General features: G+C 39.3%; 1 protein-coding gene across 1 annotated transcript; it reads right to left on the bottom strand.

Moving 5' to 3' along the window:
* Positions 1 to 6,980: 6,980 nt before the first annotated feature.
* Positions 6,981 to 7,910, bottom strand: LOC121439135 (putative olfactory receptor 5AK3). The gene has a single exon (XM_041639641.1). It carries the CDS (start codon positions 7,908 to 7,910, stop codon positions 6,981 to 6,983), a length of 930 nt encoding a protein of 309 aa, XP_041495575.1.
* Positions 7,911 to 13,468: the final 5,558 nt, after the last annotated feature.

Here is a 13,468-nt window from a genome sequence, read left to right as displayed (position 1 = left end):
AAGTGGTAAATAAGAAAGTTCTTGAGAAATCCTATGTTCTGATTTTGAGATTCTTCATGTCTCTCACACTGGATAGACACTCATTTAGATTACAAATCAATAAAATAGAAAGATTACGATATGACTGTATAATTTAAAAAGACCTGATGTATGATCTTGTTCTACCTTCCTTCACTGCAATGAATGCTTATTATTATTATTATTTTAATTTTTTAACAGAATTTGTTTTTTTTAACATCAATTTTGAGGTTTACACACAAAGATACAGAGATTTCCGAAGGAATCATCCCCCTTTCATGTTCAGCCTTAGGAGCTGGAGACAAGAGGACCCCAGGTGGTAGATGGAAAGCTAGTCTAGCCAATTGATGAGCTCCAGGAATAGTAGGAGTTAGGTTTCTGTGATGGCTAATGTTGTAATTTTGGTGGAACCTAGGAGACAAATGACTGGGTGTGCCCCGGAGGGAGTTTTGTAAGTTAGGTTACTTGCAGTGGGAAAACTCATCCTAAATGTAGGTGATGCTATTTCCTGTACTGGTACTCCAGCTGGATAAAGAGGAGAGAGTGAGCTGAGAACTGTATTCATTTCTTTTTGCTTTCTAGCTGTGGGTACAATGAGATCAACTGCCTCAACTTCTTTACATCATGGCCTCTTCACCATGATGGACTATACCCTTAAACTTTGGGCCAAATGAGCCCTTGTATCCTTAAATTATCAGGATTTTGTTCAACCAGTGGAAAAGTAAGTAATACTGCTTTTAACTTATCCCCCTTTTGGGGAAGAGTGAGATATGTGTGTAAGAAAACCATTTCTGAACCTCTTCTGAAGGCGGTAGAGGTTTTGATTTTACAAGACTGTTTCTGTGTATTGCTTGTCTTTGCGTCTTCCCTTCTCCCCAGACCCACTGCACCCAGCACATAGTACACAATTTTGGTGTTGATTGCATTGAGACAATTCATCGGTTAATTATAGAATTTGAGTGTCAAAGTAACCTGACACAATGTCAAACCAATCCAAGCAGGGACTCAGACACAGAGGAAAGCCTTGCAGGACTTTGATGAAATATTGATAACACTGCAGCGAGTAACAAAGCATTACTTCTTCCAGCCGCAGCTGTGACCTTTAAGAGTTGAAAGTCACCATGGGACCATTCCTACAGGGCTGGACCCCTGCTTTCCAGCAACCGGAGCCACTCACTGGTGGTGGTCATGCTGGGACTTGTGGGAGAACACAATGCATAGGTGAAAAGGATGCCAAAAATGTCCTCAAATGCCTAAAAATGATTCTACGGGGGAATTCCCCGGCTTTATAGCAGCCTTTATTCCCAAACTCTCTCAGGGTATTTGCATAGACTTGAATAGATTTATTCTTCTCATTGTATAATCTTATTAGTATGAAATACTTTTATCTGAAGTTGTGCTTAGGGAATACAATCATGAGAATACTGAATATAAGTGATAACCACAGCTTAATGGGGTACATTTTAATAGGAAGACCTTATTTGAAAAATGAATTTCTATATAATCTCTTTTATACTTCTTATACCTTTCCTTTTTGACCCTCTCCCCATAGACCCTCCACACTCTCCTTCAAATTCACAGCCTCTCTTTTCATTAATTGTTACTCTAGGAATATATGTACATATACATTCCAAAATATAACTAGAGCAGTCCTCATAATGTCACTTGTAAGTTTGTTTTCAAAGCTCACCATTTGCACTGAACAATCAGTTGGAGTGCTCTTCCCTGGGGTAGATAGCTATAGTTCTTTTTTTTAGGACTGAAACCTTATGGGCTTTTCTGCACCTAGTTTGGTAGGTGTTGTCCTTGTTCATCTCATGTTTGGGTAATAGTATTGGTGAGATTTTATGGGTTTAGCTTCTGACATTACCAGAAGATACAATCTCACAGAAAACTCCTTCATTCCCTGGCTCTAACAATTTCTTAAAAAAGAAACTCATGATTTCTTTAGAATCATCAAGTTCTAAACTTAATTCTACACCAACGTATTTGCTAAAAATACTAGGTTGTTGAAGAATAACATGTCCCAACGTGGTCTATAATGACCTGGGGGAGAGTTATTGGGGAAATAGGGACATAATCTTCTAAAAATAGGATCTCAGAATACATTTTTGATTTGTTTCTATATTAGTCCTATACTGCTGTGAAATAAATTATTCAGTACTTAGAGTTTAAAATAAGGAACAATTTGTATCTCTTTGTGGGTTAGGGATTCGGATATGAGACAGAGGATGTGGCTCGGTAATAGAATACCTCCCTAATAGATTGTGGCCACTTCCAGAGGCAGAAAAATTTTCAAAACCATAGTACCCTGTCTTGGCAAGATTTGAAAGTCTTTTTTCTTGCGAGGAAGTAAGCAGATAACCAAATTGACAAGATATTTGCCTAACTTCTCCAAAACCTAATGTGCTGATGAAAGACATTTTCCACTAAGCAGTAGATGTTTGAAAAAGAAAATCATACATTCCAAATCAGATAGGCACTTTTTAGTACTCTAAAGAGTTTTTTATTTTTATTTTACATGTATAGATGTTTGCCTCTGCATATATTTGTGCACCACATGTGCACAGTGGCTACAGAGGCCAGAAGAAGGCACTGAATCCACAAGGAACTGGAATTATAGGTGTTTGTTAGCTGGTATCTGGACGCTGGGAATTGAACCTGGGTCCACTGGAAGAGCACCCGGTGTTCCTAATTGCTGAGTTATCTCTCTAGCCCTTTTGTTGTGCTTTAAAAGCAACAGCTCTTTTTGAATAAGGATAGCTCTTTTAGAATAAGGAAGGTCTCCAGAATGGGCTCTGCGTAGGGTTTCCTAGTATAGTTAATTATGTTCTCAAAGCGTTCTCTTAAGAACTGTTCGTGATAGGTTTTTGTAGTGTTCATTTTACAGAGCAGAGTTGTAGCGCTCTATGAGACTGAGAGATAGGACTGACTGACAAGGAGTCCAGATACCGATTCAGGGCTATTATGCCGTGCAGACTGTTTGACTCCAACAGCCAGACTCTGGCTTTCACTGTAGCTGTGCAGAAGTTGCTATAAAACACAACCTCAGCAACAAGTATGTCTGGCTCAATCTGGGAACTTCACAAATTAAAAGGGAAGATGAGAAAGATCTCTTAATGAGCAGAGCTAATCACCATGCATTCAACTGTAAACAGAAGGCTTGGTGTCCTCTCTTTGAATGGCTAACTTTAGCACTTGAGTCAGGCCTCCAAGCTCCAAAAATCTTCCTGATGGCACTTCCAGGAATATACTTTTCTTATGAAAGGACTTTTATTCCCTTGCATTTAGTGTCTTCTTTGGTACAGTGGTTTTGGCATCTCTACGGAAGTTCTAAGCTGGTTGAAGCAACGAGGCAGGACCGCGTTCTACAGAAAGAGGTCATCTCTGTCTTCTCCAGTTTTGGATTCCCTGCTAGCTCAGAACTTGGCACAGAATATTCATCCTCAATACATTTGTTAAAGAAATGAAAAATTGAAAGCTAAATAGGTAGCTTCCAGTAAGATTCTTAGACTATGATCAGAGTCATGAGAGTAGAGGAAGAATATTCGGATCCACAAGGGTGATGAGTTATAGTAGAAAAAATCTAAACAAGCAAGTTGGGTGTTCATTTTGTCCTTGCCTGGGGGAACTAGAAAAACCCAATTGATCACATTTGAGACCATTTATTCTTCTGGAAAAGGGGCTAACCATCTGGAAAGGGCGCTGAGAAATACTGTCAGGATCAGGTAACATAAGTGAAAGTGTTTTGCATTGTTTGGGCATTATGTATCTGCAATACAGGAGCTGAGGAAAGCACCAAGTAGGGATCCTTGGTCTGTTGCTTGATTCTAATTTACTGGAAGATTGGGTGGAATTATAGAGGCCAGTGGTGGTAGGGAGGTAAGGCAGCTGGGCTCCTTGACTGGAGGAATCTGGTCCAGGCAGCTCTGTCAGTCAGAAGGTACTCCTGACAAGCTGGCTTTGAGGATAAAGAACACACTTACTACGGGATTATGTATTCTGGTAAAAAAAGCATTTATGGGAAGCAAAGCGTCAGAATCAATAGTCTCTGGGTTTGTGGTTCCCTGGACTGCCAGCTGATGGAAATGGGAAAGGACAGAGTTAGCTTTTGGGTGCTTTAGGACCTGCTTTTTCCAGTCGCTTTACTTTGGGGATGCAAGAAGGACAAGGGAAGCTTGCAGAGTTCAAGAAAGTTGGGTGCGACGGTTCTTGGTGACTTGTACGGAATTTCTGGAACTATCTGGGGAGAAGTCCTAGAAAAAAAGGATGGCCTCAAGGCCTACTTTTGAATTCCTAATTTCATCTCAGAAAGAGGCTAAATAGGAGCAGTCATGAAAGGCTTCAATTACTCAAGATGGCCAGAGGATGGATAGTCCTGAGGCGTCACAGAATCCTGGGCTCCTGCGGCACAGGATAAAATGGCCTGCAGTGCTGTTCTGTTGAGAAGATCATAAATTTTGAAGACTAAAATACCTAGGGTTAAAGATAGATGCTGACTCTCATTACAAGCTCAGTTCCAGTATCTCTGTGGTTTGATGTCTTCACTTACAAAACTAGCTGTTTGAGTGATCATGACTAGAGAATTTTATAGTTCAGATTCAGTGTCATTGATTGGTGTGGTTGAGCTTGAAATGGAGGCTTCCATGATGACAGTCTCTTGTCGACTTACAGGCTTTGTCATTGACAAGTTGTTCACTGAGAATTTATTAGAAATACTGTGTTCTTTCCAGTTCTCCAGTCCTGACACATTATTGAGAGAACACTCATAGAAGAAGTATGATTTCAATAAAACTGGCATGCCTCTGCAGGTCCAAATCATAACCTACAGATTCATTTGACACAAGGGGAAGACAATGGATTTTATCTGGGTTCGGGTAGTTTCGGCCTTTTGATGGTGTGACAAGATATTGCCATCTACAGATTTCAGGACTGAAAAACCATGCAATCAAGTTATAAAAAAATTCTTGTGGTTAGAAAAATATTGAGAATTTCATACATTAATATAATGTGTGTCAAGTCCATCTCCCATTCTTTCTCTCAAACTCTTTTTGTACCTATGCTAACACCTTTCTTTCCCCATTTCACGTAATTTTTCTTGAACCCGTCAGATTGCACTTTGTGTTGCCTGTGTAAGAATGTGTAGGGCAATACAAGCATGGTAATTGTCCTGCATTATGGGAAGTGTAACCTTATGATTTTATGTTGGGCCATTCATAGTTGTCTGAGACTGTATGTGCCTGGAGGTTGGACATTCCTAACCAGTTGCAAGATTTACATTGATTTGAGTTCTGTTCTCACTAAAATTCCAGGGCTAAAGACTTAATCCTCAACCTGCAGTGTTCCAGGATGTAACTGAGTAAGTGTATTGGGATGGGAGCTAATTCTATAAGATGGATGCTCTTATAAAAAGGAAAATTTGGAGACATCTATGTATGTCATGAAAACACCTGGCAGATCTCATGGTGCTTAGAGAGAACTCATCCAACTAGCACCTTGGTTTCAGGTTTCTGGGTATGTCTTCTGTAACTGTGAAACAACATATTTCTGATATTTAAAGCCATCAGGTTTGTAGTGCTTTATATGACCCTACCCCCAAGAAAACTCATGACTAACCACTAAGTAACACTTTGCTTTCTTTTAGGTCATAGGTGTTATTTCTCAAAGGGCATGGGTGCTGACTGCTCTGGGAATTAGAGTTCCACATCTAGAATTTACTTCTATGCTTTGGGCAAACGAGCTGAGACTCCAAAAAGTGTTTATAGGGCATTTCCTGTAGGCATAGAGGAATGTTGACTCACACTAAATTTCAGTAAATAACAAAATTAATATCTGCTTTGAAGGACGGGAAGACTGTGTGACATGGCTAGCCTTAGTCATCATCTTTTGAAAAAAGCAAAGATGCTTTAATCCATAGTAATCACAACAGACTCCATTGTACATCCTTCTGTAAGTCACTGAGGTATTTATGGTTATGACTCAGCAGAATGTTAGTTATTTATGCACAAATATTGTATTTGGCTTAATAAGTGAAATATCCTTTAAATAGTGTTTTCTTTTTTTTTAAAGTTCTATCTTTCCACATCCATTGGAGATGATTTTCAGGATCGCTTGCACTTAAAAATCACAAATGCCCATGTTAAAAGTAATTTTCATTTCATTTAAAAAGTGTTTTTAATTGGAATATCACATCCTCTCTCTCTCTTCACCCTCCAGCCTCTCCCAGTTACCATCTATCAAACTCCTCCTGCATTCCTTCTCAAGTTGATGGTTTCTTTTTTAAATTAAAATTTGTTACATGGATATATAAGTGTATGTACCAATATATAAAAATAGAACATTGTGGGCTTGTTTTTGTTGTTTTTGTGTATATGGTTGGTTTCAAGGTTGACCAGTCTTCATTGGACAACCACTAAGGGTGTTCATTCCTGGGAGAGGCTAATTTCCTCTTTCCAGCAGTGGATAGTTGCCTGTAGTTCTTATCCTTTCTTTTTATTTTCTCATAGATTTACTTCCATTTTATTTTTTTATGGCAGATATTTATAAAATGGAAACTAATCAAAATGCACAAAAGTGGAACCAGAGAGATGGCTCAGCAGTTCAGCAAGAGCTTGTGAAGGACCCAAGTTCAGTTTTCAGCACCCACATCGGATGTCTCATGACTGTCTGTAACGTCAGCATACATGTGGCATGCACTCTCTCACACACATACCCGTGATTAAAACTAAACAAATCCTTTTATGAAGAACAAAAACAACACTGAATGCATTGTTTTTTGGATACCATGAACGAAACTTTATTTAACTATGTGGGTTGTTTTGCTCTGCCTGTCAAATACCATTGATATGGAATGGAAATATGCTGCTGCTCAGGGTACACCACAGTATTTGAAGCTGAGAAATAACAGGACATTGGTAGCTTACTTGACAAACCATGTTGAGTTATAAATGGATGCTCTCAAATTATAAGCATTTCTTTCCTAGCTTTTTAAAGGCTTCTATTACATCTTGGTTTCTCAGGCTATAGATCAAGGGGTTTAACATGGGGATAATTATACCATAGAATACAGAAGCTGCCTTCTCTTGCTCCTGAGATTCACTGGTGTGCGGGTGTAGATACATATAGGAGAGAGTCCCATAGAAAATGGTGACTGCCATCAGGTGGGAGGCACATGTGGAGAAGGCCTTTTTCCTTCCCGCAGCTGAAGACATCCGTAGGATGGCAGCCAAGATGTATATGTAGGAGAAGGTGACAACCAACACCGTGCTCATCAGGTTGAACCCCACAAAGACTGTCAGTAGCAGGATACTGAAGTCAATACTGGAGCACGACAGGGCAAGAATGGGAGGCTCATCACAGAAGAAATGATTGATGGCATTGGATTTGCAAAAGTTCAGTGAAAATGTAAAGCTCGTGTTTACAGAGGCATTTAGGAAACCCATGGTATATGAACCAACCAGCAGCAGAATGCAGAGTCTCTGGGACATGATGATGGGATAACGTAATGGGTTGCAGATGGCCACATAGCGGTCCACAGCCATAGCAGCCAGGATGTAACAGTCAATGGTGGCAAAAGTACCATAGGCTAGCAATTGTAGCATGCATCCCATGAAGGAGATGGATGCTTTCATCTCTGTGAAGTTTTTCAACATCTTGGGAGTGATAGCAGAAGTATAACAGAGATCAACGAAGGCTAGGTGTTGGAGGAAAAAGTACATGGGAGTGTGCAGGGAAGGGTCAATCTTGATGAGTAGTATCATACCAGTGTTGCCCATGAGCGTGGCAACATAGATCATGAGAAATATTATGAAGAGGATGTGCCATGACTTATGCTGCCCAGCAAATCCCAGAAGAATAAACTCAGTCACTTTGGTGCCATTATTTTGTTCCATGGTTAATAAGAAAGTTTAAAAACCACCTGAAGGGTTGCAAAGAAAGAGAAGTAGAGGAGGCTGAGGGTGTTTTCCTTGAACATATTCCACCCTGTTTGGTTTAAGAATAAGGCGAAGAATACTTTCTGTGATATGACTTGTGTTGGTTTTAAAGGTTAACATGAGGGGTTAGGCACAGTGACTTACATCTGTAATCCCAGCTGTTTTGAGACCTGTCTTCAAAACAAAACAAGAAGAGCCAAACAAAGCAAAATGGCAGGGGCTGGAGAGATGGCTCAGAGGTTAAGAGCACTGACTGCTCTTCCAGAGGTCCTGAGTTCAATTCCCAGCAACCACATGGTGGCTCACAACCATCTGTGATGAGATCTGGTGCCCTCTTCTGGCTAGCAAGCATACAGACAGACAGAACATTGTATACATAATAAATAAATCTAAAAAAAAAAAAGCGAAATGGCTAAAATGTGGCACCCAGCTTAGACAATTCCACATAAAAGTTTGGAGAATTGTCCTCTAGCAGTATTCATATTCTCAGGGACAAGCAAGTATGCCATACATACACCAACTAACAAACATAAAAAACACCTTATTTAATTATTTACTTAGTAATATGCAAGAGATCCATGTAGTGCAAATATGTTCACTTCTGTGGGCATGTGTGGGGGCCCAGTCAGGACAACTGGTGTCTTCTTTCATTGCTGTTCACCTTATTATTTGAGATGATTTTTCATAGAACTTGGATATTGCCTGTTTACACAGACTGGAGTACCAAAAAGCGCCTAGGCTCAGTCTAACTCTGACCTCCCTGGTGTTGAGATTACAGATGCATGTTGGCATTCTTGGGTTAAAGTTTCTTTTAAATTAAAAACATTTTTAATTGTGTGTGTGTGTGTGTGTCTGTGTGTGTGTGTGTGTGTGTCTGTGTGTGTATGTCTGTCCATCCATCCATGTGTGCTAGCTTCTCTGTGTAGATGTGGAAGCCTGAGGCCAATGTTAGGTGTCCCCTCTATTGCTATTCACCTGATCTTTTGATTCAGGGTCACTCACTGAATATAGAACTTGTTTGGTGGGCTAGATTGACTAGCTAGGAAGCCCTGGGATCTTCCAGGCTTCACTCCAGCATCAAGGTTCCTGGATGCATCACTGTGCCTGGCTTTAATGTTAGTACTGGGGATTTGAACTCAAGTCCTTATGCTCATGCAGAAAGCACTTTCGTCAGATCACCAGCCCTAAAAATGCTTTGATTTAACTACATTTTTCTCATGTTCTTTATATTTTAATGTAAATACTCTAATTTATTTATATCTTAACTTTAGATCCCAAACCCCCAGGATTCCTGGAGATAACCTTTAAGTTTATTAGGCAAGTTAGTTGTTGGCAACAAACACAGGAAGCAGAGAAGCTTACCATTTCAGTCTTGGTAGCCGTAATTAGCAATGCCTTTGCAACTGCAGGACAGTAAACCTTTGGAGTCAGAGATGTGAGTGCATTTTCTAGGAATTCCATGTTAACATATTAAAATGAAGACAGCCATTTGATCTTCTCAACATATATAAAAAAGTAGTTGACAAAATTTAGCAAATTTTCATGACAGAGTGCTAGAAAAATGGAAATAGAAGGGGGACTGTGTTAACTTGGTTTAGTGGGGTTTTTTTTTGCTTATTATTATACTGAATATTGAATAGCATTGTTGACTTATAACTGAAGTAACACGATGTAATGACTTGATTCCTGAATCTACTCAACACTCATTTTAAGTCTTAGCCAGGACAGAAGGGCATGCAAAGGAAACAATGGGAACCTTGAGTATATGGAGGGATCTCAGTTGTTACTATTTTTAATGATGTATTTGTCTTCATGGAGAATCCCAGAATTATCCTATAAATTCTTAGTGAGGTTAGTAAAGTCATTAGACATCAGTCTAACATACAAAGGCCAATTCCATTCATGTTTACAACAGACAATATTAATTAAATGTGCACAATTTAATATTTGTATATAAGGCATTCTGTTTGCTCTCCCTCCTCACCTGTCATCTCCCTCCTACCCCATCACTGCTCAGATCCTCCCTACAAGTCCCCTTTCCACATTCAAGCCTTCCTGTTCTGACACCTGCTGAGGTCAGTAGGCCCATCTGTAGGCTGCTGGGTTTGAAAGTGTACACTCACCAACTAAGATATACAACTAATATACTAGCTTGCCCTTTCCCTTAATCAAGACAGATTATTTTTATTTAAAATGTTTAGAGCTGAGGGTGTGGATCAGTAGTAGAGCACTTACCTAGTGTCCTCGAAGCTCTTGGTTTGAGGTTTGATCCTTATTCCTGAAATAAAAAACAAGCAGAAATGAAACAAACCCCCAAATACTTTAATAACAACAAATATAAACTATGTAAGTACAAATCTATCCATAAATGTTCATAATACTTCTTGAGAAAATTTTGAGGGCATGAAGAAGACTGAATTCAGATTGGGTTGTGGATAAAAACTAGCATTGTAAACAACCCCCCATTAATGTACTAATCCAATGTAATTCTTATGAAATGCTATAAAGAATTTTAAGTATACTCCAACAAGCCTATTCCAAATTTGATATGGAAAAGAGTCAAGGATAGCTAAGATAATTTTAAAAGAAGACAAGGTGGGAACCTGTTCTAGCAGACTTCAGGGGTCTGCTATATACTCAAAAGTGGTATTGCTGGGTCTTAAGGTAGGTTGTTTCTTAATTTTCTGAGAAATCGCCATGCATGTTTGTTTTTGTCTTATGTGATGTGTTAGTTTTTGCTTTATTTTATTTTATTATTAGCCCTTAGAAGCCTGTTTGTTTTCTAATGAGAGAAGAAAGGGGCTGGATCTGGATGGGAGGGGAAGATGGGAGAAACTGGGAGACATAGAGGGAGGGGAGACCACAATCAGAATATATTATGTGAGATAAAATATCTATTTTCAGTAAAAAAAAAATTAAAAAAAGAATGTGCCAGAATAACTAACTATTAAAGTTATCAGGTAATTTAAAAGCAACAACAGCAACAATAACAGAAAGGGGGATATGTTCAGGCAGCTCTAGGAGGCACTGGAAGGAGAGAATGGGGGTAGATAGATCATATTTCATTGTACACATCTATGAAAGCAAAAATAAACTGAAAACTAACAAATGGGGAGAATTCAAACATGGTAAACTTAAATTTATCCTTGTTCAATTGGAATCCTGAAGTCATAAATGAAACAAAGTAATAAATAAAAATATTTATCATTGTAAGACATACGATAAGGCATGAAGAACTTCTTCTGCTCATTTGTTGATGCCATTTACATGTTTCCCCAGCAACGCCAGCTCCATCTATTTCTTCAGTTTCTATTGTATCACTAAGGAAAAAGCCATTATTCCTGGTCTTGGGTGAAGCATGTTGGGACTTGGTCTCTCACTCTTTGCTCCTTATCACCTGCAAACACTCAATGACACAAACCTGATGTTGCAAATGTCATTTGTTTGGTTTTACTTACACTGGAGTTGCTTCCTAGTACACTTTTGGCAGCTGGTAATTGCCCACTAAGGTCTCTCTAGTCTGTTGTTTCCCATCAGGAGTTTATAGTTCGGGACTAAGGGAGCAGCAATCACTCCCTTGTGATCTCAGGTTCCATGGACTAGGATACAACTGGGAAAAACAGCGCTCACGAGTTCTCTTGGGCTTACAACATCGTAAACTTTCTAGATGAAAAAGCTTATTTCTTTAGGGACTTCGACTTTTTAAAGCAGTGCCTTGTTAGATAACAGACAATTTCCCCCTTGCTAGAATAAGGCTGTAAATATTTTCTTGTCCAAAATCTGTGTTTGTGTCTTCTTCATTATGCTTGTCACCAGGCTCACAGAACACTCCAGTCAGGACTTGACCATAATCCTAAATTTTCTTTGGGTTCCCATAAGATCATCAGTGATGCCAGTCAACAGGGAGTAGCCTAGAAAACTACGCCCCACTCCCAAAGAATGGATTATGGATGTTTGTCTTTGTTTAGTGTGTTGCTTACAAGTTGTTATGGATAACAGTCAGGAAATAAGCTAAACAATGGAGACTAAATTACATACATTGCTATGGCATTAAACATCGTTAATCAGAATCCCATGGGTATGGTGTTTTAGTTTGCAGGTGTGCATATTAGTTAGTAATGCCTGCCCTCCCCTGCACTTTCTCCTTCTTTATCCTACTCCTCTGATTTTTTCCTCCACTTCCTCGTAGATCTCCTCAAGATACTGAGCGGCTTGCACTGGCCAGAGGACAGATATCATTATGCATTTACACTCAAGTTATTAATTTATAAGAACAACTCTAAGAACCTGTATGCAATTCATCTGTTAACTTTTCATCCCCAAAGTGGTGGTTAGGAGGCAAAGACTTTGACAGGTGAATAAGCTATGAGGTTCTACAAACATAACCTAGAAAACTCCCTGTCCTTTGCTCAAGTCCCATGGTTTTTTGCACTGAAACCCAGAAGAGGGCTCTAATGGGGATGCAACAGTGCTAGCACCCAAGCCTTGGATTTCTGTAAATAGAATTAAAAACAGCTTTTTTATAAGCCAGCCAGTCTATGGTAATTTCTTAAGGCAGCCTGTACTATGACAGAAAATGGTTAAGAAATAGGGTGCTGATATTGCCTATACCTAACCTTGTGGAATCTGCTTTGCAAGTGTTCAGAGCAGAAATATCCAAAGAATTTCTAGTCATATGCAAGAAAAACAATCTTGGTGAGAGCTCAGAGAGAAAAGAAGAGAAGAGCTATAATAAGGGTTTCTATACTCAAAAAGGATACTCAGGTAATCATGTGCTTAATTTTTATACAACCACATGGTTCCATGGAGATAGACTTTTGAGCAAGGAGATCTGAAATTTTGCTGATGAGATTTCTAAGCAGAACAATGAAGGGGCAACTTTATTCTTTCAGGATGGCTTATGACAAAATTCAAGAAGAGAAGTGATTTAAAGATGGAGTTGTTAAACAAATAGAAATCAGAATCAAATGCTCGGGGAAACTGAAATTTCTGATTTTTCAGGAATAGAGATGAGACTGTTCAGCAGAAAGACCAAAGAAGACAGAGAAAATGAGATAAAAAGGTGATGCATCAGATATATTAAACTCTTTAGAGCCACACTATAAAATATTTACATGTATAGATGGGATACATTTCAAGGCAAGGAAAGAAAGACCTCGCAGACGATTCAGAATTCAGCTGGGTTACCTTTTTCACTGCGGGATCAGAATGCTTAGGGTCTTGGGACTGTGCTTGTCAAAGAGCAAGACCAAAACACAGATAAACCATAGGTGGGCCAGGCTTGCAGAACTGGAGCAATGGTGCAATCCTTGGACTAGCAGAACTGTTCATGGGTGATATTCTGGCTAATTCTATACCAATTTGACACACACTGCATCATTTGAAGGAGGGAACCTCAGTTGAGAGTGCTTCCATAAGATCCAGCTGTGGGTACTGCCATCCCGGGGCTGCTGGTCCTGGGTTCTATAAGAAAGCAGTCTGAGAAAACCATGATGAGCAAGTCACTAAGTAGCACT

This window comes from Microtus oregoni, unplaced genomic scaffold, assembly GCF_018167655.1.
Source record: "Microtus oregoni isolate MIOR12 unplaced genomic scaffold, Mior012 000060F_004, whole genome shotgun sequence".
Lineage (NCBI taxonomy): Eukaryota > Metazoa > Chordata > Mammalia > Rodentia > Cricetidae > Microtus > Microtus oregoni.
Note: the sequence above shows the minus strand (reverse complement) of the source record. Positions and strands in the feature narration are given on the sequence as shown.